This window comes from Myotis myotis, unplaced genomic scaffold, assembly GCF_014108235.1.
Source record: "Myotis myotis isolate mMyoMyo1 unplaced genomic scaffold, mMyoMyo1.p scaffold_m19_p_1, whole genome shotgun sequence".
Lineage (NCBI taxonomy): Eukaryota > Metazoa > Chordata > Mammalia > Chiroptera > Vespertilionidae > Myotis > Myotis myotis.
This window is the reverse complement of record NW_023416313.1, coordinates 75,904,644-75,920,351: the sequence shown is the minus strand read 5'-3', so window position 1 is coordinate 75,920,351 and position 15,708 is coordinate 75,904,644. Positions and strand designations below refer to the sequence as shown.

Here is a 15,708-nt window from a genome sequence, read left to right as displayed (position 1 = left end):
TGAATGGGCAAATAAGGTTCATGTTAAAAAATTGTAATAGATGGAAAAGAAAAACTTTAAAAATTCCTAGAGATTTCAAGTCCTAGCTGGTTTGGCTCAGTAGATTGAGCATCGGCCTGTGGACTGAAGGGTTCTGGGTTCAATTCCAATTCTGGTCAAGGGCTCCTACCTCAGTTGCAGGCTTGATCCCTAGCCCTGGTCAGGGTGCATGCAGGAAGCAACCAACTGATGAGTCTCTCTCGCATTGACGTTTCTGTCAGTCTCTCCCTCTCTCTCCCACTCTCTCTAAAAATCAATGGGAAAAATATCCTTGGGTAAGGATTAACAGCAACAAGAAAAAAATTCCTAGATATTTCAAAAAATATCAGGGCAACTACATAAAGTCTCAGTCATGGGGTTAAGAAAATTTTTATAACCAAGGATGAAAACTCAAAGGCTATAAGGAAAAGATAAACTTATTTGCTACTTAGAAACTTAAAATTTTCAAATGACCAATATGGCATAAACAGAGTTAATAGACAAATGACAAATTTAGGAGAGAATTATTCCAACTTAGAAGACAGAGTATATATAACAAACAAAGATATCTGAAATACTGACAATGAGGGGATAAAAATATACAAGAGAAAAATGAGTAAAGGACCTGAAAATAATCAATTTACAGAAGAACTACTCTGAATGGACAAGAATGTACAGGAAAAACATCATAAGTAGTTAGGAAAATGCAAGGTAAAAGGACAATGAAAGAGACCTGCAAATAAAAAAAGGGTAATTCTATCTATTGTTGGTGGAAATGCACATATTCATTATTGATGACAGAAATGAAGTTAATACAGATAGTATGAAGAGTAACAACATTCAAAAAGTAGTCTGAAACATCTATCATAATTTAAAATGTATATGCACTTTGATCCAGCAATACTTCTACTGAAAATCTAGGCCATTATATTAAAATCAACCACATAACAGAATAAACAGAAAGTTTTATGCAGCAGTATTTACAGAAGGGGAAAAAATCTGGAAACAAGTGGAAAATTCATCAATAGAGTGCTTAATAAATTATGGTGTGCCAACAACAAGGAGTATGTCCCACCATCTAAAAGAATGGCTAGAGGCAGTCGGGGTGAGGTACTGTTGACTGAAAGTAATAATCAATAGAAAAATACATATAATTGAGAAGGCAGTTTGGTATATTAGTTAAGAGCATGGACTCAGGAACCAGACTGTTAGGACTCAAATTCTGGTTCTTCCCCGTTTTACTAATTGTGCAGTTTAGAGCAAGTTACCCAAACTCTCTTTTTCTCATCTGTAAAATGCCTCAAAAAATTGTGGCAAGAGTGTTTGAACTATGACACATGAAGCACTTGAAACAATGCCTGGCACATAGTAAGTACTCAGTACACATTAACTGTCATTATAGGAACTCACTTGAAAGTAGTCATCAGAAATCTCATGGATGCAAATGAGTGTAAGGTCCCCCCATCTTCCTCTGTTCTGGTCTTTGTCATCTTCCCCATTACTAGTACACTTAAAATTTACTTGATTATTTTATCTCTGTCCCCCTTTAGAATACAAGTTCTATGACAGACAGGGTCTTTGGTCTGTCTTGTTCACTGCTGTATACCCAATGCCTAGAACAGTGTGGGGCAAATAGGAAGCATTCAAAAATTATTTGTTGAGTGAATGCCTGAGTTCAAATCTGTTAGCTTCCAACATGCATTGAGAGCCTTGCCCAACTCATATCACATAAAGCTTTACTCTACAAATGTGAATTCTTCATTTGATTTAGCTGTTTATCTCACAAGAAAGCCTTTATTTTTGTGTAAGAATGTCATAAAAAAGTAAAGGTGAATTTAGGTGTGTGTGTTTTTCAGGGAGGCCTTTAAAACATCATACTTTTTTTGTTCATCAGTTTATGTTGTTCATTATATTCCATAAATGAGTGAGATCATGTGGTATTTATCATTCTGTGACAGATCCAGAGACAGAGAAACATCGATCAGGCCATCAAACCTCAGAGGGAAGGTAGGGGAGGGTGGGGGTAAGGGAGAGAGATCAACCAAAGAACTTATATGCATGCATATAGGCCTAACCAAAGGACACAGACAACAGGGGGGTGAGGGCATGAGTGGGGGGGATGGGGGGTAATGTGGGGATAAGGACACATATGTAATAACTTAATCAATAAAGAATTTAAAAAAAAATAAAAACAAAACAAAAAAAAGTCATACCTTGTCCTTATAATTCTACTGAAATAATCAGGTGTCTTACCAGAAAGAAAACTCCACTTAAATAAAATCTTATAAAAGCTGCACTGTTTCATGTTAGAATCCTTCTACAAGCAACTTTATAAGCTTTGGAGAAGCTATAAGCAAAGTTAGTGCCTGGTTCAAAATACACAATTAGTGAGGGGACAGATGTAAGATGCACCATGAATATACATACCAGCCTTTGCAACAGCCGGAGTTGCCTCGGGACCCTGAGTCCAACCTATAAAGAGAAGAGTCATGAAATGTAATTGTAGGTCATTCTTAAAGAAGTTAGTTACATGAGGAGGTTAAAATCAATTGAACTTCACAAAAAGGGCTATCTATCCTGAAAAGAGGTTTTGATCTTTAATCAGAAAGCTTCTAGGCCAGAACTCGAATCCATCCCTCCCAGGCCTGGTTGACTGCTGAACCCATGATGGCATATTACCTCATTTTCTGAGTGACCTTAATCCGTTAGAGGAGTATGGACGGAATGACAAGAGCAGAAAGTTCATCTGTATTGCTTCACTTAATTTGGGCTTGAAAATAAGCTCATTGTTATTGTATCCATTACAGTAAGTAAGTACATTCGGCCTTACTCAAATATTCAACTCAAAACTCTAGGAAACTCCGGAAGCAAAACTGAACTGGATTTGAATTTTCTTATTTTGTTTTTTCCTGATGATTTGCTATACTTTCCCACATGAAGAGGAGGAGCATGAGAAGATGATAAGATCCTCATTTTCAAAAATCATACTAATGAACCAGCCACTCTGGACTAATTTAAAAATCCTAGCTGGTTGTGGAACTTTACTCGTGGCAAATCACTGTTTAAATAACTGAAGTGTAAACTATTGTTGCTGTGAGTATGAATCGTCCTTTGTGGAGGTAAGTTGCCAATGTAGATCAAAACTTGAAAAATATGCCTCAGTCTTATGTGTATCTTTTTTTAACAGCTTTATGAGGTATAATTTAAAGTACACAATTCAGTGTTTTTAGTATATTTGTAGAGTTGGGCAATGATCGATTTAGAAGATTTTTGTCATCCCAAAAGAAACCCTGTACCCCTCAGCTGTCAACTCCCAGCCCCTGAATTTCTGCCTGGTCCTAGGCAACCACCAATCTACTTTGTCCCTATGGATGGGCTCTTCTGCACATTTCATATAAGTGGAATCATACACTATGCGGTCTGTTATGACTAGCTTTTTTCATTTAGCATAATCTTTTCAAGATTGTTCCATGTTGTAGCATGTATTAGTGCTTCATTCTTCTCTGTGTCTGAATATATCCAGGCAATGAATATGCCACATTTTGTTTATCCACTTATCAGCTGATAGACTTTAGATTATTTCCACTTTGGGGCTATTATATGGAACTTGCATGAAAATTCACATGCAAATTTTGACGTTGGGTATATATTTTTATTTCCCTCAGATAGTTTACCTGGGAATGGAATTCTTGGGTAGTGTAGTAAATTTAACTTATAAAAATTGCCAAACTGTTTTCGTTGTAACATTTTACATTCCCACCATATGAATGTATAAGGAAATTCTTTGGAACTTTTCAAACAATTGTTAAAATTGGAAATAGCCTAAACTACCCTTGGAAAGTGGTTTGGTTAAATATTTTGTGATACACAGATTAGTTAGAATACAGCTATTAAAAATAATGATGGGGATCTATATTTATTGACATCAATAAATATTCCTTTTACTGGACTTCAGTGCTGTTCAACAAATAATTCTCTAGCTCTCTGCCAGATGTACTGCATTTCCTGGTCCCCTTGTGGCACGGTAGGGCCATGTGAGTGGTTCTGGCCAATAAGGTATGAATGTAAGCAACACTTGTCACTTCTGGGCCAAGTGTTCAACTCCAGATGTGTGATACTGCAGAAATGTCTTTTCTTTGTGGCACAGTAATTAGCAGCATTTGAGATGGCAGCTTCTGGTCCAGTCCAAGTTCCTGAGTGAGCATAACGTGTATATCTCCTCCCCTGCCAACCCAAGTTGGAAAAGTTGTATAAGCGAGAAATAAACATTTGAGACATTGAGATTTGGGTGTTGTTACCACAAGTATAGCCTAGCCGATCCTGATGAATATATTAGGGATACATGTTTATGTGATTAAATCAAGTGACAAAACACAGTATCTAACATGACCTCATTGTTGTAAGTATAAGTGTTTGTATGTGTAGAATGTGAACCAAAATGCTAATGGTGTTACCTTTGGGTGGTTGAGTTCCTTTCCTTTAAACTTTTCTGTGTTACTTCAGTTTTTGACAAAGTAGCCATTATTACTTCCAATAAAAGAAATCACAGAAAGATATTTCCATTTGTAAACTAAAAGTTTAACAGAAACTGTTTTAATCCCCATCCTCTCCCTGATCCTCCCACCCCCAAAAAATACTATTGTAAATTACCATTGGAATTGGAATTCAAAGAAATAATATAGGACTTAGATTGGCATCTTCCCTGACTCCAAATGAGAACCAAACACTTATGAGGAGGATACTGGTTTCTATTTCTGAGATGAGGTGGGCTATGTGAGACTGTTTAAGGCAAGCCACAATGAGCATCCTGGGCAAGGTCTTTTTTAGTTTTGCCGATTCATCTCTGGCCTTCCCATCCTAAAATTGTGGAATTGTGGGGGGACCACTTAACAGAAGTATGATCCGAAGGAAAGCCCGGCCTCTCTCAGGTATTATGTTCTCTGATTGATCTAAAGTATTTTCTTTGAAGTTCCCTCCTTTGTAAAATAAGTTTTTTAAGAAAATAAACAAGCTTTAAGGAGAACAAGAGAAGTTGGTTTTTCATTTTTGAGATGACTATCTGACGTCTCAGGGGGTCATTATGGCTTCACTTCAGTCCAAGTTTAAACTCAGATTGAACCAGAATCAAAGCTTCCCGGCATACGCAGTTTCCTGGTGCCAGCCAGGACTGAAGTGGAAATAACACCAACGTAGTCATCATTGTTTTCAGTTAAGCATTCCTGATCCCTCTTATTGCATTAGAAGAATCTTGGAGTGGGGCTTAAGGACAGATAAGTGACTCCAGCTTAATGTCAAGGACTGCTATGCATAGTAATCCTAGAGCTTCCACCAACCTGCCTGAGACCCCAAATCATAGACTTAAGAGTTGGCCCAAATAACATTTTTTGGTCTTCCTAAGCTGAACTTATCTGTCCAGCATTAGAATAGAAGATGTCCAGGCCACAACGTTTATTAAGAAATATAAGCGCCGAAGCCGGTTTGGCTCAGTGGATGGAGCGTCGGCCTGCGGACTGAGGGGTCCCGGGTTCGATTCCGGTCAAGGGCATGTGCCTGGGTTGCGGGCACGTCCCCAGTGGGAGATGTGCAGGAGGCAGCTGATCGGTGTTTCTCTCTCATCGATGTTTCTAGCTCTCTGTCTCTCTCCCTTCCTCTCTGTAAAAAATCAATAAAATATATATTAAAAAAAAAAAGAAAGAAAGAAATATAAGCTGTGCCCAGCCAGTATGGTTCAGTTGGTTTTGCATTGTCCAAGAGGTTGCCCATTCGATTCCTAGTCAGGCCACATGCTTGGGTTGCAGGCTTGATCCCCAGTAGGGGGTGTGCAGGAGGCAGCCGATCGAGCATGGATATTTCTATCATTCTTTCCCTCTCCCTTCCTCTCTTTAAAAAAAAAAAAAAAAAAAAAAAAAAGGAAATGAAAAAAGAATGTACAATGTTCTTGAGTGACCATGAGAGACTTTGTGATGAAGGTGTGGCTACAACTAGTTGTGTAGGATGTCTGTTGATGTGGGATGAAAGGGAAGGAAGAATTTAAGAGAATCAGGTTCAATACAGAAACTATGTGAAAAATGGTCAGTTTCAAAGATCTGCCACTGCCTCTTCAACTCATAGGAACCAAGTAGCATTCACTACCAGGAGGTAGAAGGGGGGTTGAAGATTTCCTTTACACAAGGAATGTAAATATAGAGTTTACAATCTCCCCCATCTAGCCCATCATTAGTTAGGCCAACCATAGGTCAAAAATAGCAGGCACTGCTTAAATGTTTATAAGTTGGTTAACAGAGATTTATTTTTTTCCCAGGATCCATCACAGTGTTGGATCACGAATGGAAGAGAAGAGAAATATCCTGAAAAGTCCATAAATGGGAAAGAGCAGGGGAAGAGAGGGGAGCAGTGAAGCCTAATTCTATCGGTGGTGAAAGAGACTCTGAAAACACAGCATGTACATTGCCTTTCGGTGTGGATACTCTAAAGACCCAGATTGACGGAGACATCAAGGCAGGATTCTCGCCCTCTACCTTTGTGTCACTGGGTCTGTGACACTAGGTCCCATACAGAGCCAAGAGACGCTGCACTTGGCTCAGCCACACACCATCAAGTGACTGGTCATGCGTTCCTAGAAGATTCTGTACTGAGAATTCATCTACCAGTTGGCCCCAACTTCTGAGGGCATTCAAAAGTCCTGAAACCAAGACCCAGGAACCCAGGAGTTGGTTGCCTCAGAGATGTTTTACAGGATCTGTCATAAAACCAAAGGCTTCAGGTTGGAAAGGCACTGGAGGTGCCATCTACCACCTGGGCTGAGGACAGTTAGCCTGAGAAGACCCCCAGGTGGGTAAGTCTGTATCACTTACACAAAAGTTTTCTTCCTTTGGAGTAATGTTGCTGCAGGTTGTTTAGCTATCAAGCATTTGCAATTTGGGGGGCCTAAAATCTCAGTAATGGAAAAACAAACTTAATTTGGGGGCTAAAATTTCAACAATTTCCAGGCAACTTAAAAAAAAATCAATTAACCTTAGGCAAGTTGCTGGGTTTTTTGGGTTTTTTTGACTGTGAAAACAAAGGGACATGGACCTAGCTTGTAGGAAAATGAGAAGGTTCAGGAACCGCTGTCCTTCCTCAGAGAGCTCAAGTCTCCATCCCTTGGTCCCATCTTTTTAAATAGACTCTGCTGTTCCTTAGATACAAAAGTTTTCTGGACGCGGCTTGCGTGGCTCAGTGGTTGAGCATCAAGCTATGAACCAGGAGGTCATGGTTTAATTCCTGGTCAGGGCACATGCCCAAGTTGCAGGCTCAATCCCAGGAGGCAGCCGATAAATGATTCTCTCTCATCATTGATGTTTCCATCTCTCTCTCCCTCTCCCTTCCTCTCAGAAATCAATAAAAATATGTGTATATATATATATATGTGTGTGTATATATATATATATATATACACATATATATATATATATATATATCTCCTATCTAATAAAAGAGAAACATGGTAATTAGCCATACGACTGCTACGCTTCCCATTGGCTAATCAGGGCAATATGCAAATTAACTGCCAGCCAAGATGGCGGCCGGCATCCAGGCAGCTTGAAACTAACATGAGGCTTGCTTGCTTCAGTGACAGAGGAAACCAACGTTCTCCGCCTGCCTTGCCGGCCTCTGAGCCTGCAGTTTGAAACATAGTTACAAATATAGAAGCTAAACAAAACCCCAGAAACCTGCTTTCAGTGAGCCAGGATCTCAGAGTTGGAGTTGATACAGTGTTTCGATTATAGAACCCAAACAAACCAGATACCTGCTTTCAGCAGCAGAGGCCTCAGAGCTGGAGTCAGAGCTAAAGCTGGCCCAGAATAAAAAGAAAAAGAAAAAAAGGAGCAGTTGGGAGCTTCAGTCACCCGCCAGCCTGAAAACAGCCCTCAGCCCCTCACCCAGACTGGCCAGGTACCCCAGTGGGGACCCCCACCCTGAAGGGTGTGTGACCAGCTGCAAACAGCCATCATCCCCTCATCCAGGCTGGCCAGGCACCCCAGTGGGGACCCCCACCCTTCAGGGCAAACCAGCCGGCCCCCACCCATGCACCAGGCCTCTATCCTATATAGTAAAAGGGTAATATGCCTCCCAGGACCAGGATCAGCGGAGCTGCAAGGCCTCCTGGCACCAGGATCAGCGTGACAGAGGGCAGCGCCCAAACCCCCTGATTGGCCCTGCTCTGTGCGTGATAGGGGAAGGCACCCCAACCCCCTGATCAGCCCTGCTCTGTGCCTGATAGGGGGGAGCTCCCCAACCCCCTGATTGCCCTGCGGCTCTGTGTGTGACACCGTGCGGTGCCCCACCCCCCTGATCGGCCCTGCTCTGTGTGTGACGGGGTAGAACCATAACCTCCCCATCAGCCCTGCCCTGAGTGTGACAGTGGCGGCGCCCCAACCCCCTGATCGGCCCTGCTCAGTGGGTGATAGAGGGCAGCGCCCCAACCCCCTGATCCGCCCAGCTCTGTGTGTGACAGGGGGCGGTGCCCCAACTCCCCTATTGGCCCTACTCTGTGAGTGACAGGGGGGAGCTCCCCAGCCCCCTGATTGACCCTGCTCTGTGTGTGACAGGGTACAGAGCCCCAACCCCCCTGATGGGCCCTGCTCTGTGCATGACAGGGGGCAGCGCCCCAACCCCCTGATTGGCCCTGCTCTGTCATGACAGGGGGTGGCGCCGCAACCTCCCCATCGACCCTGCCTTAAGTGTGACAGGGAGCGGTGCCCCAACCCCCCAATCGGCCCTACCCTGAGTGTGACTGAGGGTGGCATCACAACCTCCCAATCCGCCCTGCTCTGTGCATGACAGGGGGCAGTGCCCCAACTCCCCAATCGGCCCTGCTCTGAGCCCGACCAGGGGCTGCACCTAGGGATTGGGTCTGCCCTCTGCCACCTGGGAGCAGGCCTAAGCCAGCAGGTTGTTAGCTCCCGAGGGGTCCCAGACTGCAAGAGGGCACAGGCCAGGCTGAGGGACCCCCTCTCCCCTCCGAGTGCACAAATTTTTGTGCACCGGGCCTCTAGTATATATATATATTTTTTTAAGGTTTGCTGGGTCCTCTCACTGTAAGCAAGACTGTTTAGTGGTTTTAGTGGTTGAGATCTAAGCTCTGGGAAGAGGGCTAGTCACGAACAAGAAGTCACTACAAGTCATCACCTGATTCTCAGGACCCCCCCTCCCCTCCCCCCCCCCACACACATTTCCACCCTCCCCCCACACACACATTTCCACCCTCCTCAGAGAAACAAGATATGCTGGTTTGGTAGTGAGCAGATCTCTGGAATCTCTCCCACAGTATCCTCCTTCCCCATTCAACTCTACACCTTATTAAAACAATCCCACCCATGCACATAAAGAAGACATTACTGAGTGGTCTGGAGTTCACACAATCTTCTACTGACTTAATTTTCAAAGAGTTTTTAAAAACAAAAAGAAAAAATAAACAGTTGTCTGGTTTTCTGTGTTTTCCCAAATGCGAAGAGGTTTGGTCCTGAGTGAGAGATTATGAAAAATTAAAACTCCAGAAATTCTTAATTCAGGGAATTAGAAATGTTTTGCCCCAATCAATATGGTCCCACAAGCATATAATAAACACTATTTGCCAACAACTGACTACAAATAAAAATTGCATTGAAACAAGTTACAGTAGGTTATAAATATGAAAGTGGCTTGCTCTTTGGGGGAGTCACTGAGAGCTGCCTTTGGTATCAGCACACCTATGTTCTGCTCCCAGCTGTGCACACAGGAACTTGGGATGTCACTCCTCTGGCTGGATTTCCATGCTTCCCCTGGTTATGTAGCACCCTGACACTCTCCTTAGGGGAGACAGGGGCCTTAACCAGGCTGTAGATAAATACTAAAAACAGTGACTATGACAAAAGGCAAGTGCTTTGCCTGAATTCATTCATTTAATCCTCACAACAATCATAAGAGCAGAAGTAAGTTTACTATTTATATTTAATATTTTATTTAGAAGCTAATAAAATGTAATAAGTTTCAGGACCCCTCACTGGCACAGTCCCTCATCAGTAGGTGATACTTGTGGTGTTTGTCAGCTTGTCAGCTGTATTATTTGCTATGATTTACTTATCATCCTAAATAAATGTTCACTTTAGCACCTAATTTGTAGTCATACATTGATATTCTTTAAGAGGGCCCTGCAAATTGTGTAAACTTTACTCCTCTCTCAAAACCTATATCTACTCTTATCTATGGGTAAAAACTATTAACAACTCTGGCTTGCAGATGTTGAAACTGAGACTCAGAGAGGTTAAGTTTCTTGCCCAAGAACACACAGCCAGTTAGTGGTGGAATACAGATTTGAACACAGGCAGTCTGGCTCCACTTGGAATGCTCTTTAGTCATATATTTAATTGCTTTTTATTATTTTTACATAGAGCTCCTAGCAAACTTTTTGGGACAGTATAGACCTTTAATAATTAATGCTTATTATTTTATAAATTAAAAACTGCTTTTGTAATAACAGGAATGTAGCGTTATCCTTATTTAAAGAAACTATATCAATTTGAAACTTACAAAACAGGTAAATTTGTAGCAGGCTGATTTTAGACAAGAGACTTCTATTTTAATATTAATTTCTGAAGGAGTCTGAAAGCAGCATTATTCTAAGTGTGGTCCACAGATCACCAGCATCAGGATCACCTGGGCCCCACACAAACCTAAGGGATCTACACTGATGGGAGTAGGGGTCTCAGAAATGTGAATAGAGTGCCTTTTTGCACACCAAAGTTTGAAAAAACACTACTCACAGTAGTTCTACTATGGGTAATATTCTTCACAGATGAGGTGGAGGGAAAGTGAGAAAGGAATCTGAATCCAACGTGTTACTAGTAATACCTCCAAGTAAAGGTAAATGACAAATAAGAGAACTTCTTGGAGTGGGGTTTAAGGACAGATAAGTGACTCCCGCTTAATGTAAAGGACTGCTACGTTAGCCTCTTATAGGATGTGGCTGGCCTGGCTCATTGGTTGAGCGTCACCAATCTGTAGCAGGCTGATTTTATACAAGAGACTTCTTTTTTAATACTAATTTCTGAAAGAGTCTGAAAGCAGCATTATTCTAAGTGTGGTCCACAGATCACCAGCATTCAGTTATATAAGACAAATTAAATTTACATATAACTTTGAAGACCATAACTCTGAGAATAGAGCACAAACTACATTTTTAGGTACTGTTCTCAGTTTTAAGTATACTATTAGTTCTATCAACTTTCAAAATCCTTTTTATTAAGTCATTTCATCATCTACATTCTAGAGATGGGGCAATCAAAGCTCAGATGTTAACACTCAGAGTCTGATTCTGGAACCCGTGCTCTTAAATCCTATATAACAATAAATAAATAACAAATAAATATTTTAGAAGAGTAGTGATAGAGAGGTAAAATTGCTAATTTTCACAGGACCCTATATCTTGGTGTGTGTTTTCTGAGTCATTATCAAGATGAATGAATAGGACCATGGCTTGAAGACAGCCTGAAATCACTAAAACGGGCCAAACCCATGTTATTTTACGAGGGAGAGTTTAGAGTGGGAAAAGCCTACTTGGACTTGCAGATGTTAGAGCTTTAATCCCTCCGCCTAGTTCATAAACAGAAGCTTTGTTTCAGTTCTTCCCACACTCTCCTTCCTCCATCCTCCCAGAAAACATTTTAAGATCTTTACCCCAAATTCCTTTCCTCGGCACTTCAGCTGCCCAAGCCTACCAGCCAGCGCCAACATTAAGTTCTGACATTGTTCCAAGCACTTTAAGTCTGTCAGCTATTCAATCCTTACCACCCTATTCTTCCCCACATTTTACAGAATTGGAAATTGAGGCCCCAAGTAAGGTGCCTAGTGTCCCAGAGCTGGTAAGTGACAGACTCAGGAATCAAATCCAAGCAGCCTGGAACCAAGCCCACTCCCTTAACCACTTACTAAAACATTACCATTCATTAAGTGCCCACTGTATACCTTTACACAGATCAGCAGCTGGATACTTTGGAGTATTCTCAAAAGGAGATCTACCCCCTGCTGTGGTCAACAGGAAAGAAAGGGGCAGAGGGGTTCAACCACTTGTCCAGGCCACACAACTATAAATGGCCAAGTCTCTCTGGAACCCAGCCTGCACTTTCCCCGCTCCATGCCCAGCGTCCAGGAAATTTTATGGGTTATTTCTCCTGACAACTCTACAAGAGAATGACCATTGCTCCCACTTTTCAGGAAGCACATCCATGAGGCAGAGTCCACGTGAACGTAATCATCTGATGTTTAGGCAGGTTCCATCTGGATCTGCTCAGCAAACCAAGGTGCTAGAAAAGGGGGAGGAGGAATATGCCTACCTGTCTCTTTCTCCCATCATGGGAAAACATGCTCCACACGAAACAACTTAAAACTTTAAGTGATATATGTGTAAACAGCACCAGGAGGTATAGATCTGCACTGTCTGCTTGAGACAGAGCCATTTCTCCTTAGAAGGTCTTTACCCTGATACTCATGTGAACTTGTTTTATATTTTTTCAAAAAAGCTTTCCTGGTCATCAGTCACTATATTGAGGTTTCATGCTTGCAAGTTGTATCCACCTGTGAGGTTAGGCCATTTAAACGCGAACCTGGCAGATGCACAGAATATTAACCAGGAGACCTGAGGCCCTTTGGTTCCTGGTCCCCCGCCACCTGCTGGGATGTCGTGTTCTCCCGGTTTTCACATTGGAAAGCAGGGGCTTCCGGGAGTTTGAACTTTCCCTAGATTGGGCTTTCTCTCCCAACAGCTATGAGCAACCGTAACAGCACACTACCCCACAGAGCCTCTTAAAGAAGATCCTTGTCATCCATTAACTTAGGATTCTGGCTCAGAAATGGCAACAAAAAACTAGTAGAAATCTGCGCAGATAACAGGAGCCAAGAAGATTTGGTTCTGCAGGGCCCTGAAGTCCCAGGCACAGTTCTGCAGGAAACTTCGCCGTCCAGGCTCTTGCACAAGTCACCCTTAGATGGGGAAGCTCCCCCGCAGAAGGTTGGGGAGCGGAGAAGAAAAGAGGGGATAATGTGCCAGGATATGGGGTGGTCCCTCCCTTCGTGGAGTCCAGGACTCGTCCAAGGAGCCTGTCCAGCGGCCACGAGCCCAAAGGAGGCAGTGGGAAGGGACAACAGCCAGCGTCCGGGGCCCTCCCTGGGTCCCCCAGATTTTCACTTACTTGCTCCGAAGTGTCACCCCAGCTCCGCGCCTCTCCCAGCGACCCCGCACAGAGCGGCAGCCCCCAGCACAGCGCCAGCAGCAGGAGCATGGCGGCACTCGCCCGTGGGACTTGCGCGGGGACCGTGGGGAGCCAGCAGCGGACGCGCTCAGGGGACCGCGCCGGGACTCCTGCAGCGGAGGCGCCCGGCCCTGCCTCCCCGCGCCCCGGCCAACCCTCAGCCCCGCCACCCGCGCGCCACGCCCCCGGCCCGCCCAGCGCCTCCCGGGGTCCCTCCAGGCGGCGGCCCCTCTGCTCCAGGGAGGAGACCCTGCCGACCCGCCAGCAGCGCGCACAGCTTGCCCCAAGGGTCCCCTCCCCGTCCGCCTTCAGCCCAGCCCCCTAACTCTTGGACCCCGGGAGCTCACCCCGACTCCTTCGCTTGACTTCTTCGCAGCCTTCTCCTTCCAGCGCCTGTGACCCCCATCCCCCCAACTCTTCGTTTCCTGCAAAGTGTGAAATGCTTCTTCATGGACTCGCTTCATTTCTGCAGGAGGAAACTGGAAGGGCCAGACTGACCACCGTAGCCCACCTCCCTCATCGGCTATAGATATCGCTGCTCTCACCCCCACCCCTCACCCTCCACCCCCGCTCCCGCACCTGCCCACCTGTTACAATTCCCACCCGCCCCCCACCCGCTGGACTAAAGACAACAGCAGTCCTTCCCTCTGCCTGGAGAACAGTACATTCCTCTTGGCCTCAGGCACTGATGCTTAGAAGCCAAATTAAGAGATGCTAATTAGTAGCCTAATGCAAAAAGTACTAGCAGTGTTGTCCCCATGTATGCAGTTCTGCCATAAGGGGCCAGGAAAGAGGAAGCTAGAAGTGGCACCATGTAGTATTTCTAATTTTTTTGGTCATTAGTCATGGAAATGAATGGCATTGTTATCTTAGTTACAAACTATTGGTGCTCTGTCCATCCTGTCATAGGAATAATTATTATCTACCAACCATCTACACATGGCCTTGTAGAGACTGGGCACCATCTTTTTATCTGGCAGACACCATGTAGCTGAAGCTGCTTGTTTATTTCATCTTCCAAAACACTATTACTCGGTAGACATGTTTATGTGCAGTGTCAATTGCATCTACATCGATGAGCTGAATGACAGTGAGAGGTCGATGACAATCTCAAAGGCAAACAACAGAGCAATGGCTAACTCAAATAATGGAGCGTCCATTGTGTGGAATATTATGCAGCCATTAAATAATAATCATGAGGTCTATGGAAACGTGAAAAATGTTTGTAATATAAAATAAAGGACAGGGGGTGAGGGCATGAGTGGGGGAGATGGGGGGTAATGTGGGGATAAGGGCACATATGTAATAACTTAATCAATAAAAAAATAAAATAAAATGAAGGATAAAATCAAATTATATAATAGTATCAACAGATGGTTGTAATTAGGCAAAAATATATATGCATGGACATACAAACGAGGGGAAAACTAGAAAAATGAAAATAGTGGGTGTTGCTAGTTTGTGGTGATACCTCTTGTTAAAATATTGTATTTACTCTTGTTGTTCACCAGAGACATTAGGAGAGGGAAAAACAAATATGTTGCTACTGTTAAATAAGTGAAAGGAAAAATCCCTGTAATTATCAGTTAATCATTTAAAGCTTAACCACAAACTAATTTAAAAAACATGCAGCCAGCAAGAAGTGACAGTAGCTGTTCCCACAAGATTTCTACAACAAAACCACAGATAAAGGAGAGCTTTGAACTAAGTCAAAGGATTTTTATTTTTAGAATCTGACCATGAGTTTTGAATGTGTCTCATGCCCCAGGCAGACTGAGGATAGACCCAAACCTTCTGAACTCAGTTTGCCTATTCCCTCCCTTCTCAAAAGAAAAATACCTACTTGTGAACCAAAAGTTGAATTTGGGGAAAGCCAGGTTATTTGAAAGGGAACAACAGCAGCTGTCTTACGTCAGTCCTCCAACACAACTGGGAGCACATCTTTGTCCTCCCTTCCTACCACCCCTCTCCCACTCATCTCTATTTTTGGCCTTATATCTGCTCTATGTCCAATTTGTCCCAACTGGTTTCTGCAGAGGTCCAACATTAAGAAAAGTGAGTTTTATTTTCATCATCTTGCAGGACTCTCCAATTCCACTCTAGGCTATGGTGCTCCTGCCTTGTTAATGTTTGTTTTAAGGCCAGTTTCTCCCATTGGAACAGAAGTCCCCTGAGGACAAGGATTTTCCACAACTTTGTAGCACTGCGCTAAATATAAGGTTATCACTCAATGAAAATTTGATGAACAGCATTAAGCCTTAGAGTGGGAGGATGGAGAAGAGACTGTTCTGTGACTGCTGTATCCCGCATGTTGGACCATGGCCAGAATGGAGGATGCTTTGTGCAAGCCCCCCTTAGAGACCGTCGGATTGTACTTGGTATTCCTTCTGACATAAACCAATACCACTCCCCTGTTTCCTGC

General features: G+C 43.4%; 1 protein-coding gene across 2 annotated transcripts in view; it reads right to left on the bottom strand.

Annotated features, from left to right (window-relative positions):
• ITIH5 (inter-alpha-trypsin inhibitor heavy chain 5) overlaps positions 1–13,428 on the bottom strand; it is an 89,479-nt gene extending 76,051 nt beyond the window's left edge. For both annotated transcript variants that reach the window (XM_036341632.1, XM_036341640.1), the window contains exons 1-2: positions 13,227–13,428; positions 2,446–2,490 (exon numbers count right to left, since the gene is read on the bottom strand). In XM_036341632.1, the coding sequence (XP_036197525.1) occupies positions 2,446–2,490; positions 13,227–13,316 (135 nt within the window). In that variant the 5' untranslated portion in view covers positions 13,317–13,428. The remainder of the gene's footprint in view (positions 1–2,445; positions 2,491–13,226) is intronic.
• Between the last annotated feature and the right edge of the window lie 2,280 nt (positions 13,429–15,708).